Source organism: Natator depressus, chromosome 4 (assembly GCF_965152275.1).
Source record: "Natator depressus isolate rNatDep1 chromosome 4, rNatDep2.hap1, whole genome shotgun sequence".
NCBI lineage: Eukaryota > Metazoa > Chordata > Testudines > Cheloniidae > Natator > Natator depressus.
The window spans coordinates 69,854,596-69,877,569 of record NC_134237.1 but is presented as its reverse complement, the minus strand read 5'-3'; the positions used below and the strand labels follow the sequence as shown (position 1 = coordinate 69,877,569).

The following is a 22,974-nucleotide window of genomic DNA, read 5'->3' as shown; positions in this document are numbered from 1 at the left end:
AGCATGCAGAAAACACCCCCGAGTGAAAACCACAGATCCTTAGTAACAGCTAGTTTATATTCCAATTGTTCTGTAATCCAGTGGATCAGAGAGAAGTTGATTTTCCTCCCCACTTTTTAACAAATCCATGTGAAAGTTATAATAAGCTTTTATTTTCCTAGGACTTTTAGATTTAAGTATGAATTTTTCTGTTGCATTATCAGAATGTCTTTGTTTTTAAATGTTTGCAGCCCGTGTGCTGAGACACAGGTACAAGCTCCTGTGTTCGTTTTGGGTCCATAGATTTTATTAAAATAATACAACACAGGCTGGAGCTTTCTCTAAATTTTAAAAGCAGATAAGACTAATTAGGCTAGCCAGTGCTCCATGCACTATAGTCTGCCTTAGCAAGGCTCTAGGGGTCACTCCTTCAATTTGCTTGGTTTTTTTTACACAGACTTCTTTTCTAACTTTTTAAATGCTGTTAAAGTTTTTAAAAATGGTGAGATTGCATTGAAAGATACTTTATGAAAGTTTTAAGAAGTATTTTATTCCATTTACTGATTGTAAAAGACAAAAAACACTGCTTTGTGACTGCGCGAAGCTTAGAGATAGCCTATCTGAAGAATACCCTCACCCCTTGACTTTTCCCCCATACTTTTAACACGTGCTAAACATGCAGTGTTTCATTATATAAATATTTTTAACATTTAACATGAAAATACAGAATTGACTGAGATGTAAAATAACATGACCTTTTTAAAGGATATTCTGTATGCAGTGAGGCCTATTTGAAGCATTATGGTTTTTTAAAAGTTTATTATGACAAAGCAGTATTGACTGAGCTGTAACAAATCAAGACCCCTTTTAGGGATATTTTGTAGAAGTTTAGTGAACTAAAAAGGCTTAAGATACTAGCTGTCCTTTTAAAAATAATGTTTTTAAAGTACCAAAACAACTGGGTAAGAATATGAAAACTGGCAATGGAGGGGAGTTTACATATGTGTTTTTAATCAAAAAACAAGATTCCTTTTTAAAGTTTGGATTTATACAAAAAACACAAGAAAAAATAGCTTCTGTAACTTTTACTTGCATTTGTTAAAAAGTTTGGGAAAGAAGCAGACTTCTTATCTCTGATCTACTGACTCACAGTCGCTGTTTTTGCTGACAGGAGCTTTGCTGCAGCTTCAAGTTGTGCTTACTAAAAAATAGCCCATGTTAGTCTAAAACCTAGGGAAAAACTTCTAAAAATTGTTTGTTACTAAAGGATTATGGTTTTAACTTTTATTAAAGCCTCTATGTAAAAGGTCTACATTGCAGGAAAAATGCTTGGGGATTTGTATTTTTAAATAAGAATAAGGCAGTTAAAGGGGGGCGGGGGGAGGAGAGAAGGGAATTGGCTCTTGTTTAAAATCTTGGGACTATAGGATTAATTCAGGGAAAACAAATTCTATGACGCTGCTGTAGAACAACATCTGATTGGTCCAATCCAAAGGCGGTGATAACAAGTCTGAGGGGCAGTAAATCTGGGAAGTTGGTTCATTCGGCAGAAAGACTGGAAGGGTAAAAGCGCTCTCTCTCTCTCTCTCTGATCAACCACGTGCTGTCTATCTTTGCCCTTTGCAAAGGGGCTCTCTTTTCCCTTTTCTTGCCCTGTTCTCTCTTTTAACCTCTCTTTATATGTTTCTTTTATTTAACTCTTTTTAAATGCTTTTTTCTTAACCTACTCTTGTATTTAATTGTTTGAATGCTTTTCTATTAACTTTTTTACCATGTGCTTACTAAACGGGATCTGCCTTAGTAAATTCCCTCTTTTTTTGCTATGTGTGTTTTTCTTAAACCTAGCTTTTAATATTATTTAATGTTTTTAAAAGCTCTTTTCTTAACCTACCCTGATATTTAATAGTTTAAATGTTTTTTCTTAACCTACCCTTGAATTTAAATGTTTTTCTATTCACTTTTTTACCATGTGCTTACTAAACAGGGAATTAGTAAATTCCCTTTTTAAACCTAGTTTTTAATTTAATGTTTTAAAGGCTCTTTTCTTAACCTAACCTGAGAGTGAGTAGTTTAAATGCTTTTTTCTTAGCCCCCCCTTTATAGTTTTTGGCCAGGTGCTTACTAAACAGGCTCTGACTTAGTAAATTTCCTTTTTAAACCTAGCTTTAATATTATTTAGCTCTTTTCTTAACCTACCCTGATAGTTAATAACCTTTTATATTTATTTCACATTTTTCTGTTCTTGAATAACATGCCAAACTAGACCTTTACAATTCTCTCTCTGCCTCCCCAAATAACTTTTCTTTCCTTTTTTTCCTCTAAACCTTACCCAGACTTTCTTTTTTCATCTTTAAACTCTCTCACTCTATTCTTTCAACCTTTTTCTCTAAATGTATCCAAGCACAAACACACACAACACACGAAATTTTTTTTTCAAAATGGCCAACAGCGCCAAACTTCGGCGCCAACAGAAACAGGGTTGGAGGGCGGGACATAAACCCCAGAGGGAGTGTGGAAACCTGTCAAAAAATAAATGGTGATGAATACTGTTGAGCCGTATACTACTCATGATGTAAAGGCTTCAAGTTACAAAGAATCCACCGTTCACTCTAGAATATTACTCTTGACCTTACCAGCCATATTGATATGCTGAGTAGCTCCTGTACCTATGTCAAGGTTCCTCCCCCACTCTGAACTCTAGGGTAAAGCTGTGGGGACCTGCATGAAAAACCTCCTAAGCTTATCTTTACCAGCTTAGGTCAAAACTTCCCCAAGGTACAAAATATTCCACCCTTTGTCCTTGGATTGGCCGCTACCACCACCAAACAAATACTGGTTACTGGGGAAGAGCTGTTTGGACACGTCTTTCCCCCCAAAATACTTCCCAAAACCTTGCACCCCACTTTCTGGACAAGGTTTGGTAAAAAGCCTCACCAATTTGCCTAGGTGACTACAGACCCAGACCCTTGGATCCTAAGAACAATGAACAATCCTCCCAACACTTGCACCCCCCCTTTCCTGGGAAATGTTGGATAAAAAGCCTCACCAATTTGCATAGATGACCACAGACCCAAACCCTTGGATCTGAGAACAATGAAAACGCATTCAGTTTTCTTACAAGAAGACTTTTAATAAAAATAGAAGTAATAAGAAATAAGAAATCCCCCCTGTAAAATCAGGATGGTAGATACCATACAGGGTAATTAGATTCAAAACATAGAGAACCCCTCTAGGCAAAACCTTAAGTTACAAAAAAGATACACAGACAGAAATAGTTATTCTATTCAGCACAATTCTTTTCTCAGCCATTTAAAGAAATCATAATCTAACACGTACCTAGCTAGATTACTTACTAAAAGTTCTAAGACTCCATTCCTGATCTATCCCCGGCAAAGACAGAATATAGACAGACCCACAGACCCTTTGTTTCTCTCCCTCCTCCCAGCTTTTGAAAGTATCTTGTCTCCTCATTGGTCATTTTGGTCAGGTGCCAGCGAGGTTACCTTTAGCTTCTTAACCCTTTACAGGTGAGAGGAGCTTTCCCCTGGCCAGGAGGGATTTCAAAGGGGTTTACCCTTCCCTTTATTTTTATGACAACCTATCAACTTCCTTGGCTGTTTCACTCCATCACTGCTTCTTACTTGCCCCACTCTGTGCAGCTAGCTCTAGATTCATACTGTACACCAATGGTTCTCAACCAGGGGTATGCGAACCCCTGAGGGTACACAGAGGTTTCCAGAGGGTACATCAACTCATCTAGATATTTGCCTAGTTTTATAACAGGCTATATAAAAAGCACTAGTGAAGTCAATACAGACTTGAGCATGCAAGGGTGTAATCAGAAAGGCCAAAACACAACTGGAGTTGCAGCTAGCAAGGGGTGTGAAGGGTAACAAGAAGGGTTTCTACAGGTATGTTAGCAACAAGAAAAAGGTCATGGAAAGTGTGGGTCCCTTAATGAATGGGGGAGGCAACCTAGTGACAGATGATGTGGAAAAAAGCTGAAGTACTCTATGCTTTTTTTGCCTCTGTCTTCACAGACAAGGTCAGTTCCCACATTGCTGTCCTGGGCAACACAGTATGGGGAGGAGGTGAGCAGCCCTCAGGGGTGAAAGAACAGGTTAAGAACTATTTAGAAAAGCTGGACGTGCACAAGTCCATGGGTCCAGACCTAATGCATCCAAGGGTGCTGAGGGAATTGGCTGATGTGATTGCAGAGCCATTGGCCATTATCTTTGAAAACTCATGGCAATTGGGGAGGTCCAGGACAACTGGAAAAAGGCAAATATAGTGCCCATCTTTTAAAAAGGAAAGAAGGAGAACTCAGGGAACTACAGACCAGTCAGCCTCACCTCAGTCCCCTGGAAAAATCATGGAGCAGGTCCTCAAGGAAACCATTTTGAAGCACTTGGAGGAAAGGAAGGTCATCAGGAACAGTCAACATAGATTCACCAAGGGCAAGTCATGCCTGACCAACCTGATTGCCTTCTGTGATGAGATAACTGGCTCTGTGGATATAGGGAAAGCAGTGGATGTGATATATCTTGACTTTAGCAAAGCTTTTGATACAGTCTCCCACAGTATTCTTACCAGCAAGTTAAAAAAGTATGGATTGGATGAATGGATATAAGGTGGATAGAAAGCTGTCTAGATTGTCGGGCTCAACAAGTGATCAACGGCTCGATGGCTAGTTGGCAGCCGGTATCAAGTGGAGCACCCCAGGGGTTGGTTTTGTTCAACATATTTATTAATGATCTGGGTGATGGGATAGATTGCACCCTCAGCAAGTTCGCAGATGACTAAACGGGGGGGAGAGGTAAATATGCTGGAGGGTAGGGATAGGGTCCAGAGTGACCTAGACAAATTGAAGGATTGGGCCAAAAGAAATTTGAGGTTCAACAAGGACAAGTTCAGAGTCCTGCACTTAGGACAGAAGAATCCCATGCACTGCTACAGGCTGGGGACTGACTGGCTAAGCAGCTGTTCTGCAGAAAAGGACCTGGGGATTACAGTGGATGAGAAGCTGAATATGAGTCAACAGTGTGCCCTTGTTGCCAAGAAGGCTAACGGCATATTGGGCTGCATTAGTAGGAGCATTGCCAGCAGATTGAGGGAAGTGATTATTCCCCTCTATTCAGCACGGATGAGGCTGAGGGAACTGGGCTTGTTTAGTCTGCAGAAAAGAAGAGTGGGGGACAGGGGGATTTGATAGCAGCCTTCAACTACCTGAAGCGGGGTTCCAAAGAGGATGAAGCTCATCTGTCCTCAGTGGTGGCAGATGACAGAACAAGGAGCAGTGGTCTCAAGCTGCAGTGTGGGAAGTCTAGGTTGGATGTTAGGAAACACTATTTCTCTAGGAGGGTGGTGAAGCACTGAAATGGGTTACCTAGGGAGGTGGTGGAATCTCCATCCTCAGAGGTTTTTAAGGCCTGGCATGACAAAGCCCTGGCTGGGATGATTTAGTTGGTGTTGGTCCTGCTTTGAGCAGGGGTTGGACTAGATGACCTCTTGAGGTCTCTTCCAACCCTAATCTCCTATGATTCTGTGACTAAAATTTCATACAGACAAAATGAGAAAGTAAGCAATTTTTCAGTAATAATGTGCTGTGACACTTTTGTATTTTTATGTCTATTTTTGTAAGCAAGTAGTTTTTAAGTGAGGTGAGACTTGGGGGTACGCAAGACAAATCTGACTCCTGAATTATCACAGATTGAAGTGTCACTAGAGGAGGTTTTGGAATTAATTGAGAAACTTAACAGTAACAAGTCACCGGGACCTAATGGCATTTACCCAAGAGTTCTGAAAAAACTCAAATGTGAAATTGCAGAACTATTAACTATGGTTTGTAACCTGTCCTTTAAATCTGCTTCTGTACCCAATGACTGGAAGATAGCTAATGTAATGCCAATATTTTAAAAGGGCTCTAGAGGTGATCCTGGCAATTACAGACCAGTAAGTCTAACATCAGTACCGGGCAAATTAGTTGAAACAATAGTAAAGAATAAAATTGTCAGATGCGTAGAAGAACATAAATTGTTGGGCAAAAGTCAACATAGTTTCTGTAAAGGGAAATCATGTCTTACTAATCTATTAGAGTTCTTTGAAGGGGTCAACAAACTTGTGGACAAAGGGGATCCAGTGGACATAATGTTCTTAGATTTCCAGAAAGCCTTTGACAAGGTCCCTCACTAAAGGCTCTTACGTAAATTAAGTTGTCACGGGATAAGAGGGAAGATCCTTTCATGGACTGAGAACTGGTTAAAAGACAGGGAACAAAGGGTAGGAGTAAATGGTATTTTCAAAATGGAGAGGGGTAACTAGTGGTGTTCCCCAAGGGTCAGTCCTAGGACCAATCCTATTCAACTTATTTATAAATGATCTGGAGAAAGGGGTAAACAGTGAGGTGGCAAAGTTTGCAGATGATACTAAACTGCTCAAGATAGTTAAGACCAAAGCATACTGTGAAGAAATTTCAAAAAGATCTCACAAAACTAAGCGATTGGGCAACAAAATGGCAAATGAAATTTAATGTGAATAAATGTAAAGTAATGCACATTGGAAAAAATAACCCCAACTATTCATACAATATGATGGCGGCTACTTTAGCTACAACTAATCAGGAAAAAGATCTTGGAGTCATCATGGAGAGTTCTCTAAAGACATCCACACAGTGTGCAGCGGCAGTTAAAAAAGGCAAACGGGATGTTAGGAATCATTAAAACAGGGATAGAGAATAAGACGGAGAATATCTTATTGCCCTTATATAAATCCATGGTATGCCCACATCTTGAATACTGTGTACAGATGTGGTTCCCTCATCTCAAAAAAGATATACTGGCATTAGAAAAGGTTCAGAAAAGGGCAACTAAAATGATTAGGAGTTTGGAACGGGTCCCATATGAGGAGGGATTAAAGAGGCTAGGACTTTTCAGCTTGGAAAAGAGGAGACTAAGGGGGGATAGGATAGAGGTATATAAAATCATGAGTGATGTGGAGAAAGTGAATAAGGAAAAGTTATTTACTTGTTCCCGTAATATAAGAAGTAGGGGCCCCCAAATGAAATTAATGGGCAGCAGGTTTAAAACAAGTAAAAGGAAGTTCTTCTTCACACAGCCCACAGTCAACCTGTGGAACTCCTTGCCTGAGGAGGTTGTGAAGGCTAGGACTATAACAGGATTTAAAAGAGAACTGGATAAATTCATGGAGGTTAAGTCCATTAATGGCTATTAGCCAGGATGGGTAAGGAATGGTGTCCCTAGCCTCTGTTTGTCAGAGCGTGGAGATGGATGGCAGGAGAGAGATCATTTGATCATTACCTGTTAGGTTCACTCCCTCGGGGAAACCTGGCATTGGCCACTGTCGGTAGACAGGATACTGGGCTGGATGGACCTTTGGTCTGACCCAGCATGGCCATTTTTATGTTCTTAAAGAGGTACAGTAGTCTGGAAAGGTTGAGAACCACTGCTATACATGCTATTGTTGATAGCTGATTGTTCCATATGGCAGGAAAAAATGCTCCTGTACCGCCAGCTGAGGCCTACATGGAGCCAGTTGCAAAATAAGGGCCTAAAAACATACACCTTTTGTAACTGCTTTTAGCCTACATCCCATCACCTCCTCACTGTGGGCCAAATTCTTCCCTGGGGTGTAGGCTGGCAGTTGCCATTTCACTTCAGTGGGCATTACGTGCATGAACTTGGGTAAAATTTAGATCTTCTTTGTTTTTCTAGCTGCTCTTTAGAAACCTGCTTCAAGTGGTATTTTGGTAACTTCTGAATTTATAAACAAAAGCATTATGTGGTATGTCTTGAAAACACTAAACAAACTAAAGGTGTTGCTTTCAAAAATAAGAGTTGTCAACTTTTTCCCCCACAAAGTAGAGCATTAAGATATTAGGTGTTTGTCATAAATATAAAGGGAAGGGTAAACCCCTTTAAAATCCTTCCTGGCGAGAGGAAAAATCCTCTCACCTGTAAAGGGTTAAGAAGCTAAAGGTAACCTCGCTGGCACCTGACCAAAATGACCAATGAGGAGACAAGATACTTTCAAAAGCTGGGAGGAGGGAGAAAAACAAAGGGTCTGTGTCTGTCTGTGTGATGCTTTTGCCGGAATGGAGTCTTAGAACTTAGTAAGTAATCTAGATAGGTATGTGTTAGATTATGATTTCTTTAAATGGCTGAGAAAATAGCTGTTCTGAATAGAATGAATATTCCTGTCTGTGTGTCTTTTTTGTAACTTAAGGTTTTGCCTAGAGGGATTCTCTATGTTTTGAATCTAATTACCCTGTAAGGTATCTACTATCCTGATTTTACAGAGGTGATTCCTTTTTACTTCTATTAAAAATCTTCTTGTAAGGAAACTGAATGCTTTTTCATTGTTCTAAGATCCAAGGGTTTGGGTCTGTGGTCACCTATGCAAATTGGTGAGGATTTTTACCAAACCTTCCCCAGGAAGTGGGGTGCAAGGGTTGGGAGGATTTTGGGGGGAAAGACGTTTCCAAACTACGTTTTTTCAGGAACCCAGATAAAGTTTGGTGGTGGCAGTGGAAGTCCAAGGGTAAAATAGTTTGTACCTTGGGGAAGTTTTAACCTAAGCTGGTAAAAGTAAGCTTAGGAGGTTTTCATGCAGGTCCCACATCTGTATGCTAGAGTTCAGAGTGGGGAAGGAACCTTGACAGTGTTCAAAGTTTAAAAACTAATTATAGTTACAAAAACAGCTTGTTCTAATGACTAGAAAAGCAATCCAGACTGGAGTAAAAAAACTTATTTATTTACTTTATTTATTTATTTATTTTAAGAGGAGGTGGCTTTCCCTGCAATTTTTCCAGTAAAAATTCTGGTCTTGCATACCCCGTGCTGCTGGATTACACTACTGAAAACTAGAGAATAAGCAGGATTGAGATATCACAGATATCAAAGAATTAAAACCTGATTAATAGGAGGCGGAAATGATTTTTACTCAGACTATTTAAAACTTTTCATTTTACACCTATGTAATTCAAACAGCTGGAAGGAAAGCTATCTTTGTTAAAGATTTACCATCCATGCCTGTTCAGTTAATGCCAAGAAAGCTCACAATGTATTTTTGAGTCAGCCAAGAAAATAAATGATAAATGTTGGCATGCCTGATGTCTAAAAAGACTGCATTATCCAACAAAGGGTACAAACAGGCACAAATCTGCATTAACTTTTCCTCTGCAGGTCCCCTTTAAATATTATATAGGAAATGAAGGGATGGATGGGGGAAGGGAAAATGTTATATCTTGAATAGGCTAATGTGTAATGGAGGTTTTCTTCCTCATCTTTCACTGTAGCTGAAATGATGCAGAAGTCTCCCCCTTCACTAATCTCCTTGGCTGGAGGAGTACCGAACCCCAACACTTTCCCATTTAAGATGGCCACTATTACCACGAGAGATGGAACAGCTGTGGATATTGGGGAGGATTTGATGAAGAGAGCCCTCCAGTACTCTCCCTCAGCAGGGTACTTATCAAGACACTTTACAAGAATAACAATAAATAACAGGTTTCAGAGTAACAGCCATGTTAGTCTGTATTCGCAAAAAGAAAAGGAGTACTTGTGGCACCTTAGAGACTAACCAATTTATTTGAGCATGAGCAGTTGCTGCTTTAATAGTTGATCTTTACAAACATGTTTTATTAATTGCTTTTAATTTTCCCCATCTGTATATGTTTTTTTAAAAGTGGTAAGTGACTAATGATTTGTGAGTGGAGGAATGAATTGACAAGTACTGATGTTTATTGATTAACATCAAATAATATTTGAGAGGCCAAAGTCCAGGGTCAGTAACTGTGAGAGTGGCCAGTGTGTTGCAGCACGGTATTCAGCATATCAAAGGGCTTGGCTACACTTGCAAGTTACAGCGCAATAAAGGAGCCCCGGGCGCACTAGCTCACTACCCGTTCACACTGTCAAGGCACGTAGAGCGCTCTGACTCCGCGGCTACAGCGCTGCTGGTACTCCACCTCGGCGAGTGGAATAACGTTTGCTGCGTCCTCTTTGGATCGCCGCAGCACCAGTGTGAACGAGATGTTGCTTTACTGAGCTCTGATCAGCCTCTGGAAACATCCCATAATCCCCTTAAGTCAAGTGGCCACTCTTGTCATTGTTTGGAATCATCTATAGGAATGTGGAAATGCCTTTTGAAAGCTCCGTTTCTGACAGCCAGCTGCTTATCTGCTCCAAGACAAAGCAACCATTAGTGTGGAATGCTGTGTGTGTGTGAGAGAGAGAGAGACGGGGAGGTGAGGGGGGTCTGCTGCTATCTGAACTTACAAGACAGCATGCTGACATGCTCTCAGCCCCCCAAAAACCCAGTCTCTCTCCCCCCACATACACACAACACACTTCCTGTCACACTCCACCCCACCCCACCCCCATTTGAAAAGTACGTTGCAGCCACTTGCATGCTGGGATAGCTGCCCATAATGCACCGCTCCCAATGCCGCTGCAAGTGCTGCAAATGTGGCCATGCCAGTGCAGTTGAAGCTGTCCGTGTGGACAGACTGCAGCGCTTTTCCTACTGCGCTCTCCGAAGGCTGGTTTAACTCAAAGCGCTCTACATCTGCAAGTGTAGCCATGCCCAAAGTAAACAGCTTGCAAAGCATTTTCTTTATATCCCCCCGAATCCTGGTTTGTTTGGCTCATGTTTATACCATTGAAAAAACACCAGTTACTGTCTGGGGTAGTTAAATTAACTCTGATATTTGCCACTGTTAGTACAGGAAATACTGCAGATATCACAGTAAACTCAAACATCATCACGCAGAAAACAAGGCTTGTTTTAGTGGCATGCACTGTAGGGGTGTTAAAATAACAGTATTGGTTCTTTATTTATGTAATGTGAGGACTGCTCTGCAATGACAGTGGTCTACTGACAGTGCCCCCTGTATAAAGTGTTAAACAGAAAGCTAGTATTTGTGAGACTACCACTGAAGAGATAGTTGTCTTGTTGAAAAGGGACTAGTTGTGATACTAACAGTTATGGGTACATCATAATAAGAAATTTTACACCTGGCTCAAAAATATTGTTTAACTGTTTTTGCTGTCATGAGATTGTTCTGCTCTAGAAATACTAGATTTTTTAATTTTGCCTAATACTGAAGGCCTTTTTCAGAGCAGAATGAAAACTCATGTACCATCCTTTATATTGGGGTCCCTGTGCTGCTGTGTGATGTCACTTTGCTGAAATGGTGTCTACCATCACAAGATTTGCAAGTTCCTCTTCAGAACACTGCTGTGCTGAGCAGGAAAGCAGCTTTTTATAGAAACTTGAAATCCATTCACTGTTTTGATTTATTTTCAGATGCCAAGCTATTTTTCCACTTGTGTTGTTCCCCCCTGCCCCTCCAGTTTTGTGTTTATGTATCAGCCCTGATTGAAAGCAATAGGGAGTTAGTGCCACATTTTTAAAGGTATTTAGGTGCTGTAAGATACATAGAGGTGCCTGGTGGGATTTTCAAAACTACCTAGGTGCGCCCCTGAGAATTAGGCATCTAGGTGCTTTTTAAAAATCCCACTAGGCACCTATCTGCATCATTAGGCACGTAAATGCCTTTAGAAATCTGGCCCTTTAGAAATCTGGCCCTTAGTCTGCATAAAGTATGCTACAGGTAGACCTGGGCAAAGATTTTCAAACAAAACTTTTTTTTTTCCCCCTAAAGCACAGATTCAGGTTAACTAAAACATCTTATGAATTTGCTTAAGTTTTTCAGTCCAAAACAAAAAATTCTGAAAAAAATCAAAATGTTTCACTGACATTTTTTAAATGAAACGTTTTGATTTGAAACAACTTTTTGTTTCAAATGTTGCTTCAGTTTTAGTTTGAAAGGATTAAAAAAACTCAAACAAAATGAAAATTTGTTTGAGCCAAAACAAATTTTTTTTTCAACTTTTTTGGTTCATCCAGCAAACTAAAACAAAAAAAGTCATTTATTCACGCACCTCTAGCTACAGACAGAGGCCATACAAGTCACACCTGCCATACCTGGATCTGAAAGGATCACCTTGATGCATGAGAGAGAAATTCAGCCTCCGTGTCCATTCAGTCCTTTGTTGATAATCTCTCTGCAGAGGCTGTCAACTGTTTATTGTATTATAGACACTGGTCCCTAAGGACTTTTTATCTTAAATACACACCTACACACAGTATTATGTTTCTCTCATTTCATTATCTGAGAGAAAATATTTTAAACCAGTGCCTATACCTATCTGTATTGCTAAATAACAGAGAAAGAGAAACAGACAATTTGGGTGGCAATAGATTTGAGGGGGATTTAAAGGAGCAGTACAGAATATTAGGATAATAAGGATGAGAAATAAAATCTGTGTTTCAGAATTCCTGAGTTGTTGTCCTGGCTAAAGGATTTACAGAAGAGTCTCCACAATCCTCCCACTGCCAAGTACAGTCCTGATCAGGGCCAAATGGAGATATGTGTGACCACTGGCAGCCAGGAAGGGTTGTGCAAAGTAAGACTAAAAGCAGAATACATTGTGGCTTCTGTAAAATGTAATTACTTGTTGCTTTAAATAGATGTTTGCTTTCAATCACTTGAATTTTATTTCCTTGCATAGGAAAGGCATGCCTATTCTCTGATTACAGTTAGTAAGGGTGGCTTGTAAATGAAATGATATATTAAATGCCATATCTGAGAAAGTAAATGGAAGTTGGGACAAAACTTTGTCAGACTCCAATGGTCTTCCGTGGCTACACAAATGTCTAGGATCTTTATTATCGAAGAGAGAGAATATCATAAGACATTTTATTCCATTTACTTTCATAATTCTATAGCAAATGTTTTTAAGAATCCTGTAGTGGAATGTAGTGGTGCAATCAAATCAGAGTTGGTTGCTGTACTGTAGTTTTTATTGTGCAATAAGATGTTTTTGTTAGATATTGTTCTGCGTAAGTTGGTTTTCAATTGGCTGATATCACACACACACACACACACACTTGACCCTTTCTATAACTGAAAAACTTTTGTATTGTGTTAAATGTCAGTATTTTTTTTTTCCCCAGAAGACAGAATTGTCCTGTGTGAAACTGGCATTCTTCTCCTCTGACTTGTATCTCTCTGTTTGGCTTCCAAAGTGGAACTTAAATCCATTCACTGTTTACGTAGCGGAGTTTTCATTTAATTAAATGATGATGGAAACACTGATGTGTAATTAGGATGTGTAGTTCCATTAGAGCAGGCAGCAGTATGCAGAATGTACAGTACAATTATACAGTCTTGTCAAGTAAATGATTCCCATTTTGTAGGTGTTTGAGATGCTTATTAACCCTGGAGACAACATCCTTTTGGACGCACCCACCTATCCTGGGACTCTAGCAGCTGTGAGTAGTGTTTTGGTATGAAAAGTTGTGAAAGTTACAATGATCATCACTTTGGGACACAAATCTACATTCTTAAGACATATGAGCTGCCTCACTATTGCTAAATGCATCTAAGACTTCATCCAGACTAGAGTTTTTGAGCCTCTTCTGACTTAAATTGGTTGGCATTGGTGAACTAATACAGTTGTAAATGCTAATTTAGACACTCTGCAAATGTTTGTCCCAGGACACAATGTTTTGTTCTGGAGCCTAGTTCACCCTAACCCTAGGTTTCTATATAGAATCACAGTAGAGATGAGATCTTTCTGATAAAGTCAGTCTAAATGCAAGTGCATGATCAGTGAGATTCCTCCTATTTTAGGTTCTGGGTGTGCCTCTCTCTCTCTTAATGATTTAATGACCCGATTTAGTATTCTGTGCCTATAATAGGATAAAATGGGGACGGGCCTAGAAGATGTATGCAGGTGAGCTCCCAGGATATGAGACAGTGAGAGCAAGTCAGAGAGGTAACTCTTAAATGACACTAGTTTTTGTGCAGTAATATGCACCCTGTGCAATTAAATACAGCCCTTTAATGCTTAATAGTTACAGATTGGGAGAAATGCTGGAATAAATCCTATCTTACTCAATATTTCACTGACACCTGGGTAATATTTTTTGGTACACTATATTTTTGACATACCTTTTGATTATGCAATGGGACCATATATTGAGGGTATTGTCGTTTCAGCAGCAGTTCGTTTATAACCTAATAAATACAGGGCTAAGTAGTACAAAAATAGAAATTCCACAGAAATAAAACTACAGGGACTTTTGTTAATTTTTGCTATTACTTCACACATCGCTATTGTCCCATGTCACCTCATTAACATTACTGAAATCTCAGTCCCATTGCTGAATAGAATACCCATTCAGAGCAGTTATTCTTCCTCCCTTTGTCAGGGGAGAGCAAGTTATAGTTCTGTCAGTTCAACTAAAACTGCATTTCTGATTATGAATAAAAAATGAAATTGCACTGTTGAGAAGCTTATCTGAAGCTTATCTGTATTTTTGCATTGGAGTGTTGAAATACGAGGGATCCCACTGCAGTACAATCCACAATGAACTCCCGGGCTCCACAGATGTGATGCCATGTGCCTGATAGGCATGTAGTAATAGTTTATCTTGGACCAGTCTTGTTCCTTATCAGAGTTTATATAACTGGTTTTAAATATTGGGAGCACAAGGTGATCGGGTCAAATTACGTTCTGAGGGTTATACAACGTGTTCAGAGACACTTTCCCTTGAATCATGAGCTAAGCAAGTTTGAAATCAATGCAACTCGTTTATAACTATCTAGTTCAATCTAGATTTAAGGGAAGATACTGTACTGCTGAAGTTCTGTAACATCAGAGACATAATCATAATTTCAGAATTATAGACTCAGTGACTGAGATTTGTCTCCTATTTTGTTTGTTTCTCTCCCCCCCCCCCCCCCCAAATAAATAGCTAAGACCTTTGGGTTGCAACATAATCAATGTTCCCAGTGACCAACATGGTATTATTCCAAAAGCCCTGAAAGAAATTCTTTCCAGATGGAGCCCAGAAGATGTCAGAAAGCACAACAACATCCCCAAATTCCTGTACACCATTCCAAATGGTGGCAATCCAACTGGAACCTCATTGACTACTGACCGCAAAAAGGAGATATATCAGGTATGCAGTGAGAGCCTGGCATAACAGCTTTCATTTAGGGAATGGACAAATGTGGGGTTTTCAGTTTGAGGAATTCCACTGCAAAACCAGCACATCTTGTAAGCAACTGAATAGCAAATGTTGCTAAAAATCTCATTCCCCATTACTATATCAACCTCTTGTCTGCCCTGCCACTTCTCCCAGGTCCTCCCTTCTTGGTTTTCCTGCATGATTTGGTGATCTAGTGAGTAAGGTATAATAAATTATAGTCCTTTGTAGCTATACCAACCATTGTGCTGACTTGTGTGTTGTGTTTACTCACTGGGCCCTGGTACAAGCCTAAAGAGAAGTTCTGGCAAGGATAAAAACCAACTGTATCTAATGAGATGGAAGTAGAAGCCACCCCTTAGAACTGCAAGGGACACAGGAGGCAGATGTGCTCATTGACAATACAATGAAGGTAGCTGTCAGGATCATGTGTCCATAGGGTTGCAGGGCAGTTTTTACTACTCCCCATTTTGGAAGTGCAGTTCTCTATAACAAGGAAATAAAATGTATAATATAACCCTTGCACTCAGTGCATTTATTTATTTATTTATTTTAAAGAAAATTACATAGAAATCAGTTAAGCTAACATGCTAAGTAACCACCTGGCTGGAGAAAATATTCAAAATGCCATTTATTAAAAGCATGAGATCTAAGGTCCATGCATACAAATGTGTCCAAAATTGCCATTCAAACTGGTAGGTGAGAAACACATACTTTTTCTATGTCCAAACCATGCTCACAAATATAGGCACATTATTGCACATGGAACCCAGGCCTCAGTTTTTCAAAATTTGGCCCAATTACAGCTGCTATTTTACCAGTTGACATACTTTTACAGTTACATGACTTGCTAAATTTAGCATTTGAAGATGACTCTTGATGTGATGTTTGTGCGCTGAATCAGCGGAATACGCAGCGTACAGGGCAATGAATATAAATAACTGGGATTATATAGGGACTATTTTTATTAAATTTCAATAAACCTTTACATCTTTGGTTTTAATTTCTTTTTTAGCTTGCAAGACAATATAATTTCCTCGTAATAGAAGATGATCCTTATTATTTTCTTCAGTTTGATAAAGTAAGTTGTCGTTTGTACTAATTGGTATCAGTATTCCTTTGGGTTCAGAAGAGAATGAATGCTTGGACAATTGTGGCTCAAACTACATGCTACTCGTACTTAGTAGACTGTCCGATTAAATTAAAGCATTACTAGTAAACACTCAGTCGTGACATTTTTAATTACATGCCTCTTCAGCCATCGTGTTGCATCAGTCCTTGTCAATTCCAGTGCGTCAAATTCGTCAGTTTTTAAGTGAGGAAAATTCCCATTGATTCCATTGGGGCTGTGCTTGCAGGGACGCCTCCGAGCTAGGGCTGCCTCAGGAACTGACACCTATACCCCTTAAAAGGGCATTCCATTGCAGAGGGAGTGGAATGCAAGGCATGGGAGAAGTAATACAGGCTGTATTGCCTTTTCTTTCTAATCTCTGCCTTCATCCAATGCAGCCCACCCTGCCTCCACCCCTTCTCCTTGTGCAGATCTCAACCCATGGAGATTGGTCTCAGGAATAGGGAGAATAGTGCCACAGAGGCAACTGACACCCTCCCTTACACGCCAGTGGGAGGGAGAGGGTGCTCAGATCCACACTTGCAGAGTCTCCTCCATACATGGATCTGGGTGGGGGCAGTGACTTGGCCCTCACTTAAGTTCATAACTTCAGGATTAAGATCAGCTTTTACAGAGAGTAACATCCCTCCCTTAGCAGCTAATGGCTGCTGAGTACGTCAATGGAATGAGTACAGCTTAATATTTTTCTTTCTGCAACAAGGTTCTCCCCTTCCTTTTCGGGGGTGAGGAGAAGTCTGGTTTACTTGGGCTAGCAGAACTGAATGCCTGCGTGGAACTCTTATAAGCATGTGAGCATGAAGAAATTGTCAATATAGTAGCCAAACTTCTGCTCTGGGAATTAGAATATGTGCTGAACTCAGGAGGGTGGTCTTACCAAATCCCCAATTCTGAGGGATGTCCTCCAGTTTCTCCTAAAGGGAAACTGCAAGCTGAGGAGAACCTCTGAGGGAAAACATTAAAGAACATTTTCCCCTCCACTCAGTAAAAGTATTTTTACAGAGAGCTAGGTATTTGGCTCTGACCTCCTATCATAGTTCCAGGTAGAAACTCCAGCACCTACCATTTGTGTGCAGAGACATGGGGTTAGAGGTAAAGGAATTTCTGATTGACTGTTTCCTGACATTCAGGTGACGCTATCATCGCACCACAATAGGGTGCTACTCTAAACAGAATCATTTGTCACTCAGGTACTGGACTTTGATACTTGTTGTGCATCTCCAAAACCAGGATTTTATCATATGATACATCAGCCTTTGGGTCAAGAAATACTGAAGTCTGTGTTAGTAATAAGTAAAGCGTATCTTAGTGTAAGCCTTATTAGCTACTTGAACTTTAAACTCTCATTCTTTTCTTTCAAGCCTTGGGCTCCAACCTTCCTCTCAATGGATGTCGATGGTCGAGTTATCAGGACTGACTCTTTCTCTAAAATTCTCTCCTCTGGGTAAGGTCTGTTTCAGACTGTTGCCTGCTGGTTAGCACAGGCTGCTGAGTCAAGAGACATGGGATTCTAGTCCTGAGTTTGCACCTTCACTTTGACTTTAGGCAAGTCACTCAGCCTCTCTGTGCCTTGGTTTTCCCCTCTATAATATGCGAATAGTGAGCTGCCCACTGTTGCAAAGTGCACTGAGATCTTCAGCTGTTCACAACCTGCTCATTTCCCACTCCCTCCATGTCCTGGCAGTCACCTATTAATCATGTTTATTGCGGTAGGGCCTAGGGCCCAACTGAGAGTGGAACCCTGCTCTGCTAGGCACTGTACAAACACAGAGTCATTAATACATGGTCACCAGAGCATACTCCCCTTCTGATGGCCTCTGCAGCCTCTGTCTCCTATGACAGCCTGTCCTTATACACAACCTGCCCTCAGTTTTCCCAAACTAGAGGGCCATGATGGGGGCGTTAGACTCCTCCTCTCTGGTTCTTGATGTTCTCGCCTCCCTTGGCTTTCATAACACTGGCTTCTCTCCCTACCTGACCATTCCTTCAGAACTTTTTTGGCATGTTGTCGGCCTCTCTCCTACAGTCCACAAGGAATAACAGGGCTCTTTCCCTGGGCACCTTCTCTTCTAGCTTTACACCTTTCCTTCAGCCACCATCTTTTGCTGAGGACTTGCAAGTCTGCTCTCCACTCCTCACAATTCCTTGACTCCGTCCTGATTTTCTGGCTCTAGTATACATTACTTTTAATGAATCTTAGCAAGCAGCATGAATCCTTGCCTCGCAGTAGTGAGTTGTGAGCTCTCCGTGAGAATCTAGTGAAATAAAGAAAGAAGGTAATATGATGGAAATATGGTTTCACTTTGAAAAATGACCCTACAAAAAATGATATCATGTAGCTCCATCTTTGTCATTCAGAGACATGTGTAAACTTACTCCATTTATTTTCCTCTAACTGCAAATTCGACCTGGAATCAGAGTCAAGCAGGGAGTCATTTAGTTTTTGACAATATGAATAAAGCTTCTTTTAGTGCATGAACACAAAAACAATCCTGTTCATTCTCTTCTCTGTATTTACTAGCAGTACTAAATGGAAGTAAATATAGTAAACACTGTGTTGCCAACTTCACACGATTTGGTATTTGATAGACTCGCTCTTGTAAACTTCTGGTGATGTGAGAATCTCGGCTTGGTTTTTTTCCCTAGCCATTACGATTGCAGAAAAAAGTTTAAAGATATGACCCATGTATGCCCTAAAAGCGCAGAAACTACAAGGCAAATTGAAATAACCAAAGAACGTTTTTAAAAAATAATCTCATGATTATTAAGCCAATCTCTTCCCTTTCAACTCGAATTAGCAGATGTGACTCTGAATACACACAGGGAGCAGATCCATTAAGGTTCCAGTTTTCCATAGTTGATGTTTGGACGATAGCCATATTCAAGGATTAGTGGACTGTATATTTCTGCAGTAATGTTCTTCTTCTTTTCCCCTAGGTTGAGAATAGGCTTTTTAACAGGCCCCAAACCTCTTATTGACCGAGTGATTCTGCATATACAGGTCTCAACAATGCACACCAGCACTTTCACGCAGGCAAGTGCCATCTCTGAGAATTGGGAAGGTGTTGCCGGAATTGTTTATAAAAATAAAATGGTTTCTCAAACATGGTAACTGGGAGGAGGGGCAAAAGGGCTTTTATAATCCCTAGCCATTTTTTTCAGCATGCTTTTCAGGAAAATTTATATTACAAATTTTTCCAAGGGAAGAAAGAACAACGCAAGGAGGAAGACCAAGGTTTGTCTGGAGGGTGTTCTATTAGATATGAAACAACATGGCTCCATATACAGGACACCCTTTACTTATATGTAATAGGTTATTGAGGCTTAACAGAGTTATGGATCAACGGGAGTTGTGTGCTCTGTGGCCTCAGGCTCCTTTGAAAATCCCACCCTGAAGAGCAGCAGAATAAATGGAGAGGATTTGGAATTTTTATTTGGTGCAGTGCTTGTAGGGCAGTGTGGCAAACTGGTGAACCCTGCTGGTGCTGTGTAAGTAGCCTGCTGTCTACTGCCCCTTCTCTTCCAGACAGTGCTCAAAGGGTGAGTTAGGGTAGAATGAAATATATCCTCCTCCCTCCCCCACCTACGAGATCATTATTGACCCATTCCTGAGCCCTGCCCTCCCCGCTATCACAGTCAGCTCTGAAGTTTTCTCCAGAGCTTAAATTAGCACTCCCAACCCTCTTTTCAGCTCCTCCATTTCACCATGGAGATAGAATAAAAGTGGGGAGACTAATAAAGGAAATAAACATGTATTTATTCAAAGCTGTATATGTTTCCCACCCTTTTCTTCCCAAATTCCCATATTTGTCTTCCCCTATCCATTCCTCTTTCCTTCAGACTCCCTAATATTTCCATTTCACCATGGGACTGCTGTAGCTTCCTAATGGCCCTTTGCCTGTTTCCTGGTGGACTTTTTGTATTATCAAGAGGTTTGAAGGTGAAGGAAGAGATGGCTCCAGGAGTCCAAGGATGCGACCTCTGCCCTTGCAGGATGTTTAATATCAATATAATTTTTTAAAAGCTTTTGTTTGGTGGTTGACTATCCTGTTTAAAGAATGGGATTTACTGTGTAGGTTTTATTTCTGTAGCTTATGATTGCACAGCTTCTTCAGCAGTGGGGAGAAAAGGGTTTCCTGGAACATGTAGACAGGTAATGCACTTATATTCTATATACTATATTGTGGGGGTTTGGTTCTCTTTTAATTACTGTCATGTCTCTGAGTATAATGTTTAAGGGAGTGTCACGTTGTCTGGAGGGACTCACAACCGTGAGTGCCTGCCTTAGAGCAGACTGTCAAAAACAGCACAGACACCCCAAACAAGTGGTATGTTCTATAATTAGATTTCACCAACCCAGTAACAAATGTGAACTCCTGGATCACTATAACATGGGGTCACAGACAGTCCCTTCGGGCTCTCCAGTCTATCTTGCCACCCAAACAAGCTGGACGTAGTGTTAAATGGTCACTGACACACACACACACACAAACACACAAAATATTCAGGTTGCTCCCAGTCACTTACCTCAGATCAATTTGTACCTTAGATCTCACACCAAAAACAATGCCTATAGCTAAGGCTACAATTTTGTCATGGACAGGTCAGGACAATAAACAAAAATTCACAGAAACTGTGACCTGTCCCTGACTTTTACTAAAAACATCCCTAAAAAAATGAGGTTCCAGCACACTGCCGTGCTGCATGCAGTGGCTGGGAGCTGCGGCCCCCTGCCCAGTGGCTGGGAGCTGGGAGGAGATCCCCCACCACCCGGCAGGGCTGAGAGGGAGCCTGCTGACATCAGCGGCTAAGCTGCTGCCAGGTTCCGCCCACGGAGCTGCGGGGGGGGCAGGGCAGGGCCCACGGCAGCTGTGGAGTTCCAGGATCCCCCCACTGCCCTGCAAGGGTGGGAGCTGGGGGCATCCCACCACCTGTGGCAGCTGAGAGCTGCCGGAGTCCCTCCACTGCCTGCAGCAGTTGGGGAGCTTGGGGGGGGGCCCCGCCAGTGGCAGTTTGTCAGTTGCGGGGGTCCCCTTCCACCCATGGCGGCTGGGCTGCTGCTGGAGGATCGACTGCTACCATCGTGGCTGGGCTGCTGTGGTGCCCCAATGTCACAGAGGTTTCCAGAAGTCACAGATTCTATGACTTCTGCAACCTGCGTGACATAATCATTGCCTTACCTCTAGCCAATCCTAAAGGTTCATTAACTAGGGGAAAAAAATAAGAGTTATTTACAGGTTAAAGCAAGCAAACATATACACAAATGAGTTGCCATCTATGGTTCCTCAAGATCACAGAGCTGTACTAATCTGTCAATTCAAAATGTTTTTCAGGGCAGACCCAGGGATAGCCCCAAGGGATCTCTGCCTGAGTTTAATGTCCCTGGCCCTGTGTGTTCAAACAGCAAAGAATGAAAAATTTTCTTAGCCTTCCAGCCCATGAGATAGCTCCTTTGCATGTAGAGGTTCCAAGGTGTGATAGAGCCACCCCCAAATCCTTTGTATTGTGATGTTCCTTAATGGCCAGTTTAATCTTCACAGGCGTCCTGGATGGGGATGGGGATGGGGGGGATGATTCCCGTGCATAGGTTCACAAGTTCAGAGCAAACATTTTCAAAATTATAAAGCAAACTTACCTCTTTCCTTATAGCATAGGATATGAACATTACAACTGAGATTAATGCATGCAGCCACTTACAGGCATTTCATAGAGTCTAAACACTAAATACATTCTTATAAGACTGGTTTCAGAGTAACAGCCGTGTTAGTCTGTATTCGCAAAAAGAAAAGGAGGACTTGTGGCACCTTAGAGACTAACCAATTTATTTGAGCATGAGCTTTCGTGAGCTACAGCTCACTTCATCAGATGCATACTGTGGAAATTGCAGAAGACATTATATACACAGACACCATGAAACAATACCTCCTCCCACCCCGCTCTCCTGCTGGTAATAGCTTATCTAAAGTGATCATCAAGTTGGGCCATTTCCAGCACAAATCCAGGTTTTCTCACCCTCCGCCCCCCCACAGACAAACCAACTTGATGATCACTTTAGATAAGCTATTACCAGCAGGAGAGCGGGGTGGGAGGAGGTATTGTTTCATGGTGTCTGTGTATATAATGTCTTCTGCAATTTCCACAGTATGCATCCGATGAAGTGAGCTGTAGCTCACGAAAGCTCATGCTCAAATAAATTGGTTAGTCTCTAAGGTGCCACAAGTCCTCCTTTTCTTCTTATAAGACTAATACCTATTTTGAACAAAACTAGCAAACAGGTAAAAGGGTTTGGTTTCCAGCTATGAGTTTGTCAGTGCTCAGCTGACACCTACAAACTTGGCAAGAGCTGGCACCCGGTTTACCAGCATCACAGGGAACTGGAACAATGTTAGGATCTGTTACCTGAAGGTCTCACAGCATGGGGCAGCATAACATAATCTGCACAGTTCTGTAATAGCCATATGACAGTTATATAAAGTTATTTATACCTAACCATTTGTGGATTTAGCTCAGATGGGAGGTAGGGCGATCTTTCTCTATATCTATACAAAATTTTGAATTGTTGGTCTCCAGGGTAGTGGAGTTCTACAAGACCCAGCAAGATGCAATGCTTGCTGCAGCAGACAAGTGGTTAAAAGGTTAGTGAATGCAAACACAGTTTATATTTTCAAGCTGTTTTTTTCTGACTTCTGTTAATCAACTCCATTTTCAAGAACAATCACTAAGGTATATATGCAGAATTAAGTGATAAATAGGCAACATGGACAATTCAAAGGTGTTCTTGGTGGTTT

The 22,974-nt window shown here is 41.0% G+C and overlaps 1 protein-coding gene across 6 annotated transcripts in view; it reads left to right on the top strand.

Annotated features, from left to right (window-relative positions):
* The window catches only part of AADAT (aminoadipate aminotransferase), a 41,620-nt gene that overhangs the window by 5,489 nt on the left and 13,157 nt on the right, over positions 1-22,974 (top strand). For all 6 annotated transcript variants that reach the window (XM_074951143.1, XM_074951142.1, XM_074951140.1 and 3 more), the window contains 9 exons: positions 9,293-9,461; positions 12,335-12,467; positions 13,261-13,335; positions 14,824-15,030; positions 16,073-16,138; positions 17,548-17,630; positions 19,124-19,220; positions 20,278-20,339; positions 22,757-22,821. In XM_074951143.1, the coding sequence (XP_074807244.1) occupies positions 9,298-9,461; positions 12,335-12,467; positions 13,261-13,335; positions 14,824-15,030; positions 16,073-16,138; positions 17,548-17,630; positions 19,124-19,220; positions 20,278-20,339; positions 22,757-22,821 (952 nt within the window). In that variant the 5' untranslated portion in view covers positions 9,293-9,297. The remainder of the gene's footprint in view (positions 1-9,292; positions 9,462-12,334; positions 12,468-13,260; positions 13,336-14,823; positions 15,031-16,072; positions 16,139-17,547; positions 17,631-19,123; positions 19,221-20,277; positions 20,340-22,756; positions 22,822-22,974) is intronic.